The sequence below is a fragment of the Myotis myotis genome, unplaced genomic scaffold, assembly GCF_014108235.1.
Source record: "Myotis myotis isolate mMyoMyo1 unplaced genomic scaffold, mMyoMyo1.p scaffold_m19_p_17, whole genome shotgun sequence".
Lineage (NCBI taxonomy): Eukaryota > Metazoa > Chordata > Mammalia > Chiroptera > Vespertilionidae > Myotis > Myotis myotis.
Genome location: NW_023416321.1, coordinates 379521 through 395534, shown reverse-complemented (window position 1 = coordinate 395534; position 16014 = coordinate 379521). Strand labels below are relative to the sequence as shown.

Sequence of the window (16014 nt, the reverse complement as noted above, 5' to 3'; positions counted from 1 at the left end):
GTTACCCGTTCCAAGGCCAGAGGAGTTTTCCAGGAGGTTGTGACAACGACAAAAATAATAATAACCCCTCCCCCAGCAGCGGGAATTCTGGAAAAAACAGCCGCCGCCGCCTTTGGGGCCGGAGGAAAACACAAGGTCGGGCGTTGCGAGGATTTAATTTAGGGCCCAACCCGCAGCCCGCGGCCACGCACCGGCACGCGCGCCTTCTCCCAGCGCCCGCTCGGGGGTGCGCGGCCGGCGGGCGCCACGTGGAGCGCCCGGGGTCAGTCCCCTCACCCCGGCTCCCGCGTCTCCGCCAAGCCCTGCCCCGCCACCTCGTCCCAACCGACGGGGAAGGGGTGGACCAAGCGAGGGGTTGCCTTCGGCCCCAGGGTCCTCTGGGAGGGGGTGGGGCGAAATCCGGCTTCAGCAAACCACCTAGTAATTGGGGGGAGCGGGAGGACGCCCCGCCGCCTGGAGAAAGGAGGCGCCCTAATGAGAAGTGACAGAATGGGCCCGGGCAGCAGCACGAGGTCAGCGTTGGGCCATCAAGGCCTCCATCCTCCGAGGGTAGGGCCGGCCTCTCTCGCCGGGAGGGAGGCGCAGGGGCTGCTCAGAGGCCGGGTCTGGAAAGTTCTGCGCCCCCACGCCCACTCCCCCGGGCAGCGGTGGAGGAGACAGCGGCGCTGGAGGGAGCGCCTGCGCCCTGGCGAGCCCTCGTCCGAGCGGCGCTGCGGTCAGCCCTTCCGATGCCGGTGCCACGCGGTGGGCCAGGGGCCTTGGCTGCGCCCTTCTCCAGCCGCGCGCTGCCAGGGGAGGCTGACGGGCGCCGCGGGCAGGGAGCCGCCAGCCCCTCTGGGTGCCCGTGCTGGGAGGAACTTGGACATTGGGAGGATCTGGGGGAGCAGGGAGCGGCCCCAAGCCTTCGGGGGTAAAAGGCCCGCATGCAGGCGGTCTGCGCGGCTTGGGGAGGGTGGGTACCTGGCGATGAAGGGCAGACCCCGGGAGGTGGGGGGGCCGCCGCTCCAGGTGCCCAGCCCCTGGCCGCTCCCCTGGCCGCCCCCCCTCCTGGGCGTGAGTTCCTGTCTCTCCAACAGAAATCAACAAATAATTCTCGGTCTTTCCCCAAACTGAGCAACCGGGGTGTGGAGGAGGGATGGAGAGAGGAGGGTGGGGGTCGAACCCGCTGTTTTTTACTTTAAAAATTATATATTTTATGTCACAATCGCTTTTCGTTAAGACCACAAACATCCAATTTGGCTTGGCGTAATAAAATCAGCCGGAGCGCCCTTAAACGGAGCCATTCCGGTGAATTAAGTTGTGAAATCTAATCTATTATATCCATAAAGGAGAATGCTTTCATTGTAAATTCGGGTTATAAAGAAACTATACCTGGGCCGCCAGCCTCCCCTTCGGAGCTGCTACTTGGAGGCGATCAGGTTACTTCCCGGAGCCGGCGACCCTCTCCCGCGCTCCCGCCAACAGAAGTTCCATGTGGCCCCGTCCGCTTCCCTCGTCGGAGGCCAGACGCCGCCACGACCAGGGGCTTTAATTAAAAAGCCCCCCCTCCACCTCTTCTGTGTTCAAGGGCGCGGTTACTATTTTCTCCATTAATTCGAGTTTTTGAAACCCACACGGGCAGGACTTCCTTCCCCTTCCGTCTGTCCCCCCCGCTGCGGGGGGCTGGGCGCAGCTCCCGGGGACATGGCACGTGGGCGCCGGTGTTCCCAGCGCGCGCGCCTCCGGTCCGGAGCACGGGGCAGCGGGGCTCAGCCCCATCCGGTCCGAGGTCCCGACCCGCGGCCTGCGCACCGGGGCGGGGAACGGTGCCTGGAAGCGCGGGGTCTCCTCCGGCCTCAGGGCCCGGTTCCCAGGCCCAGGCGCGTTGGCTGGGCCAGACAAAGGAGTCGCCCGCGTAGGGGTTCACCCGCGCCCCCCCTCCCTCCTGGGCCCTCCCATCACTCCCTCCTGAGGCAGCCTGACACGGGAAATACCGCACCCTGGTATTTATTTGGTTCACAAGGGGGTGGCGGGCTTCCCTTCCTCCGACAGGGGTCTTGGGCCCCCCTCACTCACTGTCCAGATCCCCCCACACACCCCACGACAATATCTACTTCTGAGAGTTAACCGATTCCAGGCTTGGACCTGGGGCATCGTGCGCTGGCCAGAAGTGAGGGGGTACCCCAAGAACACTCTGCCCTCGCTCCGAAGAGGGGTGCTGGGGAGACAGCGAGGTCACCCAGTAGCTCCGAAATTCCCCGGTACCTTGGGGCCATGGCCTTTGTCAGGCCCCGAAGATTTACGAGGCGCCGGTGGAGTGGCGGCCAGGCCTGGCCTAGGCGGCCAGCGCACCCCGTTTTATCTTTGATTTCCATCTAATTATTTTTTTCCTGCCACTTTCAACTCCGAGTCTGGAGAGAGGAACAAAGGGAGGAGGGTGGGGGATGGGGCCGCCAGGCAGACGCGGGGGGATCGGTGGGGGTTCCCCCAGTGCGGCGGGGGGCCCTCGGCGCCCCAGGCCGGGGTGAGGCCCTTTCCACACTCGCTCTCCAGCTCGGCACCCCACAGCTGGGCTCGGAGAGCGGCGGCAACCCCCAGTGGGTTTAGCCCCGCATAGTCCGCACGGAACCCGGCGCGCCGCGGGCAAGCCTTCCGTCCACGCCCTTGGGCGGCGGGAGAAGGGAAACTTTCTTTCCCCGAAATTGCCGCGAAGGGGGCCGTGGAGGCGCTGGCCAGGCCGGGGTGCGCCCCGCAGCGCAGGCGGAGGCGGAGGCGGAGGGCGGCCGGTTCCATGCTCGCCGCTCGAAAGGGGTCCTCCGGGCGTGAGACAGGAGCGGGGCTGGCATTCTCCGTGCGCGTTTTTAAATCCAAAATGGAAAATCATCGTAGTGGCCGCCACCCACAAGTCCCCTAGAAACAAGGGAGCAGTGAGAATGCGGCTCCGGAGTCGGGAAACCGTCTACCTCCGGCGCCTTTTCCACCGGAACCCGGAGCCTTGGTGGCGGGAGCTCATTTCGGGAGAAGTGGGGTCCGCACCTTCGGTGGATGCGGGTCTGCGCCCGAGCGCCCCGCAGAGTGAGCGGGAGGCGCGCATCCGGGACCCCGCGCACCCCTCGCCCTGTCCCCGGACAATGGAAACCGAAACTGCGCGCTGTGCCCGGGAAGGGCCCTTCTCCCCCGGCGGTTAACCTCGGAGCGAGTGGACAGGGTCCCAGAGGCTGGGCGCCGGGACAGAGCCCACTCGGGCGGCCTTCTTCCCTTTCCAGCCCAAACTCCACGGGGCTTTGGGGGATGCGCGGGAACCGGGGCGAGGCCCTTTCCACAGCGCGCTCCGCTCCAGCCGCTCCCCAGTCAGCTCTTTCCTCTCGGCTCTTTGTTCCATGTTATTGGGGCGGGGGGGGGGGGGGCGGACACGGAATTACTTTCCCCTTTGACTCTCAGACCCTTCATTTCAACCTTCCCCGCGGCAGGTAAATTCACTCCAGGGGGGTCGTTCTCCCCCCGCCGCCTGGAGGCCAGGCCTCCAACTTCCCACTCCGGAGGCTCTCCTCTTCCTGAGTCTCCAAACACGACCCCCCAGTCCGAGCGTACGGTTACCTCCGGCCCTTAATCAGGGAGAAAGCCAAAGTGCATCCGCTCTCCTAAAGGCCCCCCGCCCCCCAGTAAAAGCGCGCCCTTGCCTCCGACCCTCTCCAATCCTCCCCTTTGTTGTAAAGATTCAATCCCGTCTTAGGGCGGGGGAAGGGGGAACCCTACAGGTTCACATGCCGATTTCTCCCCCAAAAAGACTCCCCAAGGACTTCTTTTGTTTGAAGTGGGCATGGGGGAGGGGAGGGAGGCCCCCTAACCCCTCAAAAAGCAAACCCCTGGGCGTCCCCTAATCCTCAGGTCCCCAGTTCCCGGGGCTGGGAGGGGTGGCTACTGGACAAGGGGAGCTGCGAGTCAGCAGGAGGCCAAGGTGGGGTCTCCCCATTCTGAGCTCCCTCCACCCCCCCCCCCCCAACCGGTTGGGGTGGGAGAGGCGGAGAGGAACAAAGCCCCACCGCCCGGCTGCGGGCCCAGGCAGAGGAGAAGCCAACGAACCTGGGGGAAGGGACGACCTTTTCCACGGGCGCCCTCCTCCCGCGCCCAGCCCCGACCTCCCGCCGGGACTGCGGGCGCACCGGGCGCTGTCTCCCCCGCCCAGCGGCCCTCCCGGAGCCCCGCAGGCAGACGCGTTGGCAGGAAAAGGCTCGGACACACCAGCCGGGTTTTTATTTGTTCCCTGAGCCGAGTGCGCCCCGGGCGCGCGGGAAACAAGGAAAACACACGTACCTGGCGGCGCTCCGAGGGCGGCCTGGGGGGCCCACCGCTGGCGGGGGACCCCCAGAAGCCACTCCCGCCCGGCCGGTCGCCCCACGCTGCGTCCCTCCCTCCCTGGCGATGCAACCCGCCGAGCCAACCCTGCCGGGAGCGCGAGCAGCTTCCAGTCCCGGCGCCGCGACCTTCCTCCGGCGCCAAGGCCCTCGCCTCCTCCCCGGGCGAGGGAGCGCGGAGCCTCCCCGCGGCCGCAGACCGGGCTGGGGCCTCCGACGCTGGAGAGCGGCGCGTCCCGATGCCGGGCTGCGGTACGGCTGCAGGTTCGGGCCCAGGAGCGTTCTTCTTGGGCCGGGCTCCCACCTTCCCACGTTCCCGCCGAGATGCGGAGACGGACGGACGCGGAGCCCTCGGGGAAAACGAGGCGGCGGCCGCGGTCCGGGCAGGAGCCCCCGGGCGGGAGGGGTGCCGGGCGGAGGGGCTGGCGGGCTCCCCGCGCCCGGCGGCCACCGCCCTCCAGGGGCGCCGTGCCCGCCCCCGCGGAGGCGCTCCGCCCCGGCTCCGCCCCGCGCCCAAGTCTTTCCGCAGCTCACGCCGCGCCGCTCCCTCCCGCCCCCCGTCCCCGCCCCCGCCCCCGCCGACCCCGCGCCCCGCGGTTCTCCCGCCTGCGCCCCAGCCGGGGGTGCTGCGCTCCTCCTTCCCCGCGCCGCGCCCGCCTCGCTTCGCCCCGCCCAATCACCGCCCGCCGCCACCGCTCCCTTTGTCTGGGCCGCGGGAGCGGGCCAATGGGGTTGCGCGGAGACGCGGGCGGTGAGCTTCTTGGCCAATGGGCGGGCCGCGCGGGCGGCGAGGGGCGGCGCCTCGCCCTGGGTGTCCGCGATCCCGCCTCGCATCCTCCCGAGCGCGCATCGCTGGGACTGCTGCTCGCGCGGGACGCCGGGGTGTTTGTTATGCGGCATCGCTGGGCAACAGCTGACTCATCCCCCCGACACACGGAATGGGCGCCAGGGAGCCGGTGACAAAGCCCGGAACGTGCCGCCTGCGGATCGCGGGCGGCGGACACGGTGAGCTGGGGAGAACCTGCCTCCCTGGTTCCGTCGGGGCACAACATGGAGGTGACGGCGCCGGAATGCGAGGCTGGCGGCCCATCCCCGCGCGTGGGGCCCATCCCCGCCGCGTTCCCGCGCGTCCCGGAAGCGAGGGCCTGTCTGCAGAGAAAGCCAGGCATTTGGGGTCGCAGCTGGGCCTCGCCTTGATCCTTAGGAGTTTATGTATCCTACACATTTTCACAAGGATATGTTATTTATATATTCAGGGGGCAAAAAGCAACAAAAATTAAATTTAAAAACTGTCCAAAAGCCCTAGTCGGTTTGGTTCCGTGGATAGAGCCTCGGCCTGTGGACTGAAGGGTCCCGGGTTCGATTCCCCATCAGGGCACATCCCCGGTTGGGGCAGCAGGAGGCCCCGTGATGAGATTCTGTGTCATCACTGATGTTTCTCTCTCTCCCCCAATCTCTTCCTCTCTGAAGTCAATAAAAATATATTGGGGGGGGGACTTTCCAAAAGTCAGCTAGATATTCTGGGATATAAAACATTTGGACACTGGCCGAAACCGGTTTGGCTCAGTGGATAGAGCGTCGGCCTGTGGACTGAGGGGTCCCGGGTTCGATTCCGGTCAAGGGCATGTACCTGGGTTGCGGGCATATCCCCAGTAGGAGATGTGCAGGAGGCAGCTGATCGATGTTTCTCTCTCATCGATGTTTCTAACTCTCTATCTCTCTCCCTTCCTCTCTGTAAAAAAATCAATAAAATATATTTAAAAAAAAAAAAAACATTTGGACACTGAAATAAAAATGGTCCACAGGCGGGCGGTGCAGTATCACAGACACGGCCAGGCCTGGAGGGAGTGAGCTGGTGGTCACCCAGGAGAACTGTCTGAAACACGGGGTAAACCGTGCAAGACGTCACCACGCAGGAAGGAAAAGTGAAGCAGCAACATGGGAAATAAGCCCATAGTTTCCTGAGTCGCGTTACTTAAAAGGAACCCCAAGGTCAGAGGCCGCAAGGCAAAGGCAGTAGGAAAACCACCTAGAAGTCCCATGACATCGCATTATTTTTGTAATAAGTTTTTAAATGTTTTAATTGATTTTAGAGAGGAGAGAGAGAGAAACATTGATGTGAACAAACCCACACCCTGGGCCGGGAGTCGAACCGGCGACCTTTCGGTGCCCAGGAATGTCAACCAACAGCAGCACCCGCCGGGGCCGTGACGACAGTTTAGAACAGAAAAGGCTTCAACACAACCTCCAGGGAGAAAACACAGGTGACGGCCAAGGACAGACCAGGAAGGAACGGCACGGCCTGGATGGCTGGGCTCCCAGCTGTGGGGCAGCTTCGGGGTCTGGAGGAGGGTGAGGGTGCCCGTGCGTCTCTGCCCGGCCAACCGCTCCGTGGGGAGGAAAACCGAACCCTTCCTCGGTCACGCCGGGTGCTGGGAGCCTGTCTTTCCAACAAGCACATCTGAAGTGACGCCACATTGGACACTCGCACGAGACCGGCGTGGACACCAGAGGAGGCCCGGGACACAGGAGCCAAAACGCTTTCTACCAGGGACAGGCCGGAACCGCTCTCGGCAGTCGGGAAGCCCGTGACCTCATCCTGGCGCTGTGTGTGTGTGTGTGTGTGTGTGTTTGGGGGGGGGGGGTGTCAGTGCGGGGGGCTCGAGGGAAGTAGAACTGGGAAGCCCTGTGTCTTCTTCCTGATGGCACAGTTTGGGTGCTGATTGCTGTTGTTAATCCTCACTCTCGGATACTTGGATATTTTTCCATTGATTTTTAGAGAGAGTGGAAGGGAGGGGGAGAGACAGAGAGGAACATGGATGTGAGAGAGACACACCGATTGGTTGTATCCCACACACGCCCAGACCAGGGCCGGGGATTTAGCCTGCAACCGAGGTACATGCCCTTGCCAGGAATCAAACCCGGGACCCTTCAGGCCGCGGAACCACGCTCTATCCACTGAGCCACACTGGCCAGGGCTCGATACTGAGTCCTTCTGGACCGGGGTGGGGAGAGATGCGCTCAGATATGCACATCAGAAGGTTAGTCAGCCCTCGGCGAATAGAGAGACCGAGGAAAACCTCCCAACGGTGAGCGGAAACAGAATCAGGACAGACAGCTGCCGTGTCTCACGGGGCAGGAAACAGGGCGGAGGGCGCCGGGAGCACAGGACACGGCGAGGAAACAGATGGAAGCCGGGCCCCAGGCGCGGTGTGAGTGCGCGGTCATCACCACACACGCTGCGGGCCCAGTGCACACTCAGGGACAGAGCCGGCGCTCAGGACAGACGGACACAGATTCCACTCCAGGCCCTGCACCCCCCAGGCTGCCCCAGGGCTGGGCGGGGCCCCAGGACCGCCCCGGACAAAGCTGTGGACAGCCAGGCCAGGCCGGGAGCTGGGGTGGGACAGGACCCACCTTGCTGCTCGCTGACCTCTGAGCACAGGTTCACGGCCTTCGGTTCTGCATCTGCGACTTTGCTGAAATGACGGCTATTTCCGAATCAGGCTGCGTCCTCGCGGACTCTCCGAGAACCGTTTCTGGTCGCCGGGCCAGCAAAGTGGGGCCCCTGGAATGAAGAGGCACAGTGCCACCATGTCTGCGATGTTTATATACACGTGCGCACAACACGTGAGCCATGTATGACGTTCACGGTGCATTTCCCTATAACTGGCTTCCTTTCCAACCCGATAAGGTTTATGTATTTAAAAACTTCATTCCGGCCTGGCTGGCGTGGCTCTGCGGTTGGACCAGGAGGTTCGATACTGGTCCAGGCAAATGTCCGTGTTGTGGGCTCGATCCCCACTGCGGGGGGGGGGGGGGGGGGTGTGCAGGAAGCAGCCCATCCATGATTCTCTCTCATCACTGATGTTTCTGTCTCTCTCTCCCTCTCCCTTCCTGAAATCAATCAATAAATATATATTTTTAAAAACTTTATTCTGAGGAGGGGCCCACAGCCTTCGCCAGGGAGGTCCAGGCCAATTATGGGGATTCTGCGGCTGAGGCCGGATGGGCTGGCTGGTCCCGGGCCAGCTCTGCTCATTGGTCATCGCACCAAGACACCCTCCAGTTGTCCGCCCTGATCCGTGCCCCCCCCCCCCGCCCCCCGCCCCGCACCGAGTGGAAGGAAGGACCCTGGTCTGGGAAACAGTTCGGCTTCCGAGCTGCCAGCTCCGCACTTGCCCACCTCTGTCCCCCACATCACATCACATCGTCGGTGCCCGTTTGAGGCAGCGTTCCCGCCACCTGCACCCCCACCGCAGCCGCACGGGAAGTGAAGGAAGGAAGGAAGGGACGACACCAGCCAGACACCAGCCAGCGGCCTGTCCCCCAGCCGGGCCTGGCGCCCGGGCGCGCGTGCAGGAGGCGAGAGCCGGGCTGAGCCCTGGAGAAATGCGGACGGAGCTGCGGGCTGGTCCCTTTGCACAAGGAGGGAGGCTTTGCGGCAAAGTTTCCAGGTGCGTCCGTGGTGACGGCTGCGCAGCATTGGGAATGTTCTTTTTTCTTCTTTAAAATATATTTTTATTGGTTTTAGAAGAAGGGAGAGGATGAGAAACATGGATGTGAAATCAGAGCATCCATCCAGCTTCCTCCTGGCCCCCCCCTCCCCGGGGACCGAACCCAAAACCTAGCCCTGTACCCTGACCGCAACCTTGTGGTGCATGGGACGCCGCCCAACCAGCCAAGCCCCCCGCACCCCCCCCCCCCCCCCGCCGGGGCGTGAGTGGTGTTAATTGGACGCTTAAAAGCGGTCAGAACGGCCCTGGCCATTTTGGCTCAATGTGAGAGCGTCGGCACTTGGACCAAAGGGTCTCGGGTTCGACTCCCAGTCAAGGGCACATACCTGGGCTGCAGGTTTGATCCCTGGCCCTGTTGGGGCACATACAGGAGGCAACCAATCGATGCGTCTCTCACATCAATGTTTCTCTCTCTCGCTCTCTCTCTCTCTCTTCCCCTCCCCCTCCCTTACACTTTCTCTAAAAATCAATGGGAAAAATATCTCGGTGAAGATTAACCCGAAACGTCAGGGATAACACAGATTTGAGCACGTAACCCACCAGATCTACGCGATGGACCTTGGTGACCAGTGAGCAGAGACCACGGTTTCCACCGAGGCCGGAGCCTTCACTGGGCACCGAAGACATCGGGTGAACTCACAGCAGAGACCACACGTCCCCTGTCTCTGAGGCAATGGAATCGCTGGGAAGGAAGAGGAAGGCGACAGAATAGAGAATGCACCCCGCCCCCCAGGCTCCAGGACAGCCTCCTGAGGGACTCGGCTGCAGAAGGAAATCAAAATAGAAATCGCAAACTATTTATAAACGAAGAAACAATGGGAACACTGTCTCAGCCCACACGTCCCGGAGGAGAGGCGGACACTGTCCCCGCAAGAAAAGCTATTGGGCAACAAGAAAGCTTGGACAGAAACAGACAGGTTTTAATTGGAGACATTTAATAAAACAAGGAAATCCCAGCACTGGTGAGGGTTTCTGCATCGGCCTCTGCAGAGGCAGCCGGGCGGCCAGCTCTTCGCTTCGTCCACTCTGGGCTCTTAGGAGCCTCCTGGGCCTCGGGCGCGCACACATCTGGTCTGATCCCTGGACATTTTGGTCAAACCTGCGGTCGGACCATCGGGCCTGTGACTTTTTTTTTTTTTAATCCTCACCCGAGGATTTTGTTTTTTTTCATTGATTTTCAGAGAGAGGGAAAGACAGAGAGAAACACATTGATTGGTTGCCTCTTGCAGGAGCCCTGACCAGGGCGGGGCCGGGGAGGAGCCTGCAACCCAGGTACATGCCCTGAGCCAGAATCAAACCCGGACCCTTCGGTCTGCAGGCCGATGCTCTATCCACTGAGCCACACCCACTAGGGCTGGTGACACCGTTATGGATAGAGTCCTGACCCCTTCCCGCCTTCCAATGGTTATTTCTACTTCTTCTTGAGTCCATCTCAGTGTTCGCTTTTTTTCTAGAGAATAATCTAGATTTCTTTTTATTTTGTTGGTGCAAAGGTGTAGCTAGCATCCTCATGTTTTTTTAAAAAATATTTTATTGATTTTTTACAGAGAGGAAGGGAGAGGGAGAGGAATAGAGAGTTAGAAACATCGATGAGAGAGAAACATCGATCAGCTGCCTCCTGCACGCCCCCCACTGGGGATGCGCCCGCAACCAAGGTACATGCCCCTGACCGGAATCGAACCTGGGACCCCTAAGTCCACAAACCAATGCTCCATCCACTGAGCCACACTGGTCAGGGCCTCATGTTTTTTGTTTTTTTTGTTTTTAAATATATTTTATTGATTTTTTACAGACAGGAAGGGAGAGAGATAGTTAGAAACATCGATGAGAGGGAAACATCGATCAGCTGCCTCCTGCACATCTCGCACTGGGGATGTGCCCGCAACCAAGGTACATGCCCTTGACCGGAATCGAACCCGGGACCTTTCAGTCCGCAGGCCGACGCTCTATCCACTGAACCAAACCGGTTTCGGCTGTTTTTTTTTTTTAAATATCGTTTTATTATTATGGATTTCAGAGAGGAAGGGAGAGGGAGATAGAAACATCAATGAGGAGAGAGAGTCATGGATTGGCTGCCTCCTGCACGCCCCACACGGGATCCAGCCCACAACCCGGGCATGTGCCCCGACTGGGAATCAAACCATGGCCTCCTGATTCAGAGGTCAGTGCTCAACCGCTGAGCCACACTGACCGGGCCAAAGGGCTTTTCTGAAAGAGCCAAACCAGTCCGGGGGCCAGCCCTGGTCCGGGGGACGGGGACACAGACCTCCCCTCTAACGGGCCGAGGAGAGAACAGTCTGTGGACATGATTTCCCCCCCAAAGCACTGCATTGCTGCCACCCTGCTCAGGCCCGGACTCGAGGGAGCAGGAGTCTCGCTGCGGAGGCTTGTGTCCACTCGCAGAACAGTCCCAGGACGCTGGCCGGAGTTTCGGGTTCCTGGCCAGGAAATCGGGTTTCTTAATTGGGGGTGGGGTCCAGGAGCTCCCCTAAATGGCTCCCTGAGTAATTCCGATGCAGGTTCCCGAGGGAACCCCACTTCGAGAGACATCTCCAGTGTCTTAGTGAGGATTTATTTTTGGTTAAGCTTTTCATTTTGAAATAATTACAGATCCACATGCCGTTGCTGGGGAAAGCCAAACACACACAGAGTCCCACAGACCCTTTCCCCAGTTTCCGCCCAGGGCAGCATCTTGCAAAATTCTGCTACAATGTCCCAACCAGGGTCCCGGCATCGCTGGCCACAAGGATACAGGACGTTCTGAGGCCACAGATCTCTCACCTGGGCTTGTCACAGCCACGCCCTGTCCCCCAGCCCCGCCTTGGGCCCGCCCCCCTCCCCCCCCATTCTGTTCTCCGCACGTCTATTCTGCCATTTCCAGACGCTGTGTGCCTGGTCCTACAGGCTGTGGCCTCCGGACGGCCTTCTTCCTTTGGGGGGCGGGGGTACCTGGGCACACACCCAGGCTGCTGTGCGTAGCAACAGCGACTCCTCTCTCTCTCTCTCTCTCTCTCTCTCTCTCCCCCCTTCCTCTCTGAAATCAATAAAAACACTTTTTTAAAAAGCTCATCCTGGGCCTGGAACTTAAACGATAGCCCGGCCCAGTGAGCACAGCCCCGCGGGCACAGGTGTCGGGCCGCTGGGGACCAGAGGCCGTGTGCCTGGAGGTCAGGCGGGCGCTCCCAGGGGCCCTGCTGAGCAGAACCTGCTCTCACACGCAGGGGCCGGGCGGCGGATCCTGCTCAGGTGTTAGGAGCTTCGGGCCAAGTCTGGCACCTGGAGCTCCAGAGGAGGAGTCAGAGGATGGGGAGCTGCTCAGAGCGGGGGCCTCGCACCAGGGAGACGGGGAAACTGAGGCCCAGAGAGATCACACCCCTGCCAGGACGGGCGCGGGGGCCAGGCTCTGCCGGGCGCGGGGGCCGGGCTCTGCCGGTTGCGGTCTGTGGCGGGAGGGAGGGGCTGGAAAGGCCTGGAAGGCGCCTGGGCCCCTGAGTGGAGCTGTCTCCCAACTGGAGGCCGGGGCAGCCGGGGTGCTGCTCTCTGCGCTGCAGGCTCATCTGTCTGATGAATTTGTCTTAACTTGAAAGGCCCTGGTTTATACGCTCACTTCCTGTTCCCGTCCAGTTGCCAGCAAAACCGCAGGCAGGTTAATTGCACGTCTATCACCTGGGGACACACCTGAGCGGAGCCCTCCCTCCTGGTCCCAGCCTCAGCGTCGGGGGCCGGGCCAGCACCCCCTTTCCACACACACGCACACACACCCTGCCAACATATCCCCCCGCCCTGGTGTTAGCTCCTCCGGCCACACCTGCTCCCCAAAGAGTCCTCTCCAAACTTCCCTGCGCAGCGGCGGGGTAGGGGAGGGGGGGCCCCCGGAGTTTCCTAGAGTGAGAATGAGGTGCCTCTCCAGCCTCCAAAGCCGCGTGAGCCGCCTCCTTACAATGCGTTTCGTTACCTGGTCACGCGGAACAGATGATGCACAATGTAAGCAAACAAGGGCTCGCTCACCAAAGGCAGGAACAGGATGTGCATAAGGCTTTCCTCAGAGCCAGCGAGGTTCAAAACAACTCATATTCACACCCTCAGCCTGGAGGCCAAGGCTGAAATCGTGGCTCCGCCCGGAGGCCGGGAGGGAGACTGCCGTCCGTGATCCTCCCGGTCCCGTGGTCCCGTGGCCCAGACAGTCCTCACCATCCCGTGGCTGGTGGCCACGTCACTCCGGCCTCCGCCGTCGGCACGTGGCCTCTCCCCGTGTGCCTGTCTGATCTCCTGTGTGCGCAGCCGGGCATGTGCCCCGACTCAGAATCGAACCAGCCACCTCTTGGTGATGGGCTGACGCTCAACCACGGAGCCACGCCGGCCAGCCGGGCAGGGGGAAATCGGAGAAATACAGAAAATTATAAAGACGAGAAAAATACCCAGGAGCACTTGCGGACAGGCCTGGGCGGGACCGGAGCCACTGCCGCAGGGGCCGGGATCCCCACTGTGCTCCTGGCTGCCCCTCGTCACCCCACCTTCCCTAAGAGGGAGCACCGCTCACCCCCAGGAGGGCCCCCCTTCTATTTTGGGGGCCAGACCCACGGCAAACCCAGCCAACAGGCCGGCAAATAACCCTCCCGATCGCCCGCCTCCCTCGCACTCTGACCGCCAGGAAGCCCTGCCTGACGCCCGCCCACTTCCTCTGGGTCTGCAGGCTCTCCTTCTGCAGCGGGACCTCCTGGCTCTCCCCTTCGCCAAGACCCTGGCTAGCTGATGGGTGCCCAGTGTGGGCCCCTCTTTGTGTGACCAAGAACTCCCACGGGGTGCACAGCGGCAACTGACTCTCTCTCTCTCAAAACTAATAATAAAAAAAAATCCTCAAAAAGTCTGGCCGGTGTGGCTCAGTGGTTGAAGGTCATCCACCTATGAACCGAGAGGTCAGGGTTCGATTCCCGGTCAGGGCACAGGCCCAGGTTGCAGGCTCGATCCCCAGTGTGGGGCGTGCAGGGGGCAGCTGATCCATGACTCTCTCTCACCGCTGATGTTTCTCTCTCTCCCTCTCCCTTCCTCTCTGAAACCAATAAAAATAAAATTAAAAAAAGAACTCCCCACAAATCAGGCGCATGCCCTGGAGCCAGCCCGGGAGGGGCCCATCACCTTGGGCTTCTGTTCCCAGCTGGGCCCGGTGGGCAGGATGTCTCGGTACCGCCCACGGGTCACCTCCCCCAGTGGCTCAGCCATGGAAACCCGAAGAAAGCCTGCTGGACGAACGCTGCTTCGAACCTCGAACCTCGGACCTCGGGGTTGACGCTGCTGTCCCCGTTCTGCTGCACGCCCCCCACCCAGGCGCAGAGCCGGGGAGTACCGGGCCTCCCACACCCACTCAAGGGTTAACCTCGGCCTAAAAGCAGCCCCCTTGTTGGGAAGCCCCAGGCGCTGATGCCGGCTGGTCCCGTGGTCACCACGGGAGTGTGGGGCAGACAAAGCCGTGTTCATCGGCCCCGGGGTCGCTGATAGCAGCACAAGGACCCCATTCTCCGCCGTCCCCAGCTGCGTCCCCTCCCCCAGGAGCCTGCCGCCCGGGAGGCCCCGAGGGCGCGGGCTCAGCTGCTGGGGCCAGGGCCTCGAGAGGGGCCTCCGGAGCCGGTTCTGCCTGAGCGGTTCGGACAGCTGCACGTCAGCCAGCTCATCACGCGGTGGCCGGAAGCCGCCTGCATCTCTACAGCCGGTTTCTGAACCTGAAAGTGGAGGTTCAGCCCCTTGGTGTCCTCTTGTTGGTTTCAGCCCACAGGACCGTTGGGGACCTGGCGTTCAGGTCCTGCCGGCCGAGCAGCCCTCCCGGCGGCAGGGACGGTGGCCGGCCTGGCGCAGCCCTCACCGTGGGCTCCCACCCCAGGCAGGGCCCCAGGCCAGGGCGGGCGCTTCCCCAGGAGAACGGGCCGGTGGGTCCTCTGTGGGTGCTGTGGCCCCAAGTGCCCATCTGCGTCCTGAGGCCCACGCTCTCCTGCCCCGTCCGTGAGTGTGGGGCTGCCCGGGGCCCAAAGGCCGGCCGGCCCGTGGCCTGGCTTAGAGATCTGGCCCGGGCTCCCGCCCCTCTGAGACGGCAGCGAGTTACCTGTCTCGCCCGTTTGCTCATCTCTGCCCTGGCATGGCCCTCGCCCGTCCCAGGCTGCCCGGAGGCCCCAGTGCGTGTCTAGGCTCCGGCAGCCAGGAGGCCGGGAGGGTGCGCTCTCCCTGAGCACCTGGCCTCCCCTCCTGTTCTCTCGGGAGCACCGTCACCCCCACTTGTTGGGAGCCGGCTCCCAGCGGCGACCCCGCTACAGTGTCTCTTGCCCAAGCCCGGGTCTCGGGGTCTCGGCGCGCCGGGCAGGAGGAAGCCGGGGATTTAGTCCCAGGGGTGGAGGGGGGGGGTGCGCTCTGCGACGGGGTCTGGCCGCTGCCCTTGCGCCCCCGGGAATGACCTTCCAGCGGCCGGACAAAGGCCGGCGGGGCGGGCGGCGCCTTTAAGGATGCGGCGCGGCGGGGTCGGTGCCAGGAGGCGCCGAGCGCGCCCCGGGGGACCCCGCACGGCGGAGGAGAGAGCGGCCAGGCAGCGCCCGCAGCCCCCGGCCGCCGCCTGCTCACAGGCTCTCCCGCGGGCCGGGAGTGGGGGCTGGGCCCGGCCCTCCCCTGCGCTCCCCACGCGGGCTCCACGCGGTGGGGACCGGGACTCCGCGCCGATGCAGACCCCGGAGTTGGGGAGACGAGCGAGCGCCGGGGGCACGTAGGAGCCCCAGTCGGGCCCGGGCCCTCCGGAGGGTGGGACTGGGGTGCGGAGCTCCGGGCCCCGCAGGGCCGGCCGGGGCGCGCGGAGAGCGGCCTCGCTGCTGCCCGGGATGCGGCGGGGAGTTGGCGGGTCGCGGAGGGCGGGACCCGGGCGAGGGTCGCGTCCCTCCCCAGCCCGCGGCCCGGAGCCCGAATCCGGGGGGAAGCATCCGCGTGGGGCTCGGAGCGCACGGCTCGCGGCAACCACACCTCCGTCCCCCGGCCGCTGGGTCCCGGGCCGCCCCGCAGACGCGCGGGGCCGGCGTGGAGCGCAGATGAGAGTTCGCTCCGCTCCCATCCATTTTGTTTCGTGTCACCGGGCCCGCGTGGACAGGGAAGCGCCTCACCCAGGCCATAAATTTGCGATTGTGGCGCCTCCG

The 16014-nt window shown here is 63.1% G+C and overlaps 1 protein-coding gene across 1 annotated transcript; it reads right to left on the bottom strand.

Annotated features, from left to right (window-relative positions):
* Positions 1-151: 151 nt before the first annotated feature.
* Positions 152-5234, bottom strand: LOC118671351 (collagen alpha-1(I) chain-like). The gene is made up of 3 exons (XM_036339434.1): positions 5071-5234; positions 4063-4853; positions 152-2889 (listed from the first exon to the last, which is right to left on the bottom strand). The coding sequence occupies exons 1-3, from the start codon at positions 5232-5234 to the stop codon at positions 2315-2317; spliced, it is 1530 nt and encodes a 509-aa protein (XP_036195327.1). The 3' UTR covers positions 152-2314.
* Positions 5235-16014: the final 10780 nt, after the last annotated feature.

Excerpts from the sequence above, each read along its gene's own strand:
- LOC118671351 (XM_036339434.1), bottom strand. The coding sequence starts at position 5,234 with ATGCCGCATAACAAACACCCCGGCGTCCCGCGCGAGCAGCAGTCCCAG. Across the intron at positions 4,854-5,070 it reads CTCACCGCCCGCGTCTCCGC|ACTTGGGCGCGGGGCGGAGC; the intron begins GCAACCCCATTG and ends AGCTGCGGAAAG. Across the intron at positions 2,890-4,062 it reads AAGGTCGTCCCTTCCCCCAG|GGGACTTGTGGGTGGCGGCC; the intron begins GTTCGTTGGCTT and ends CCTTGTTTCTAG.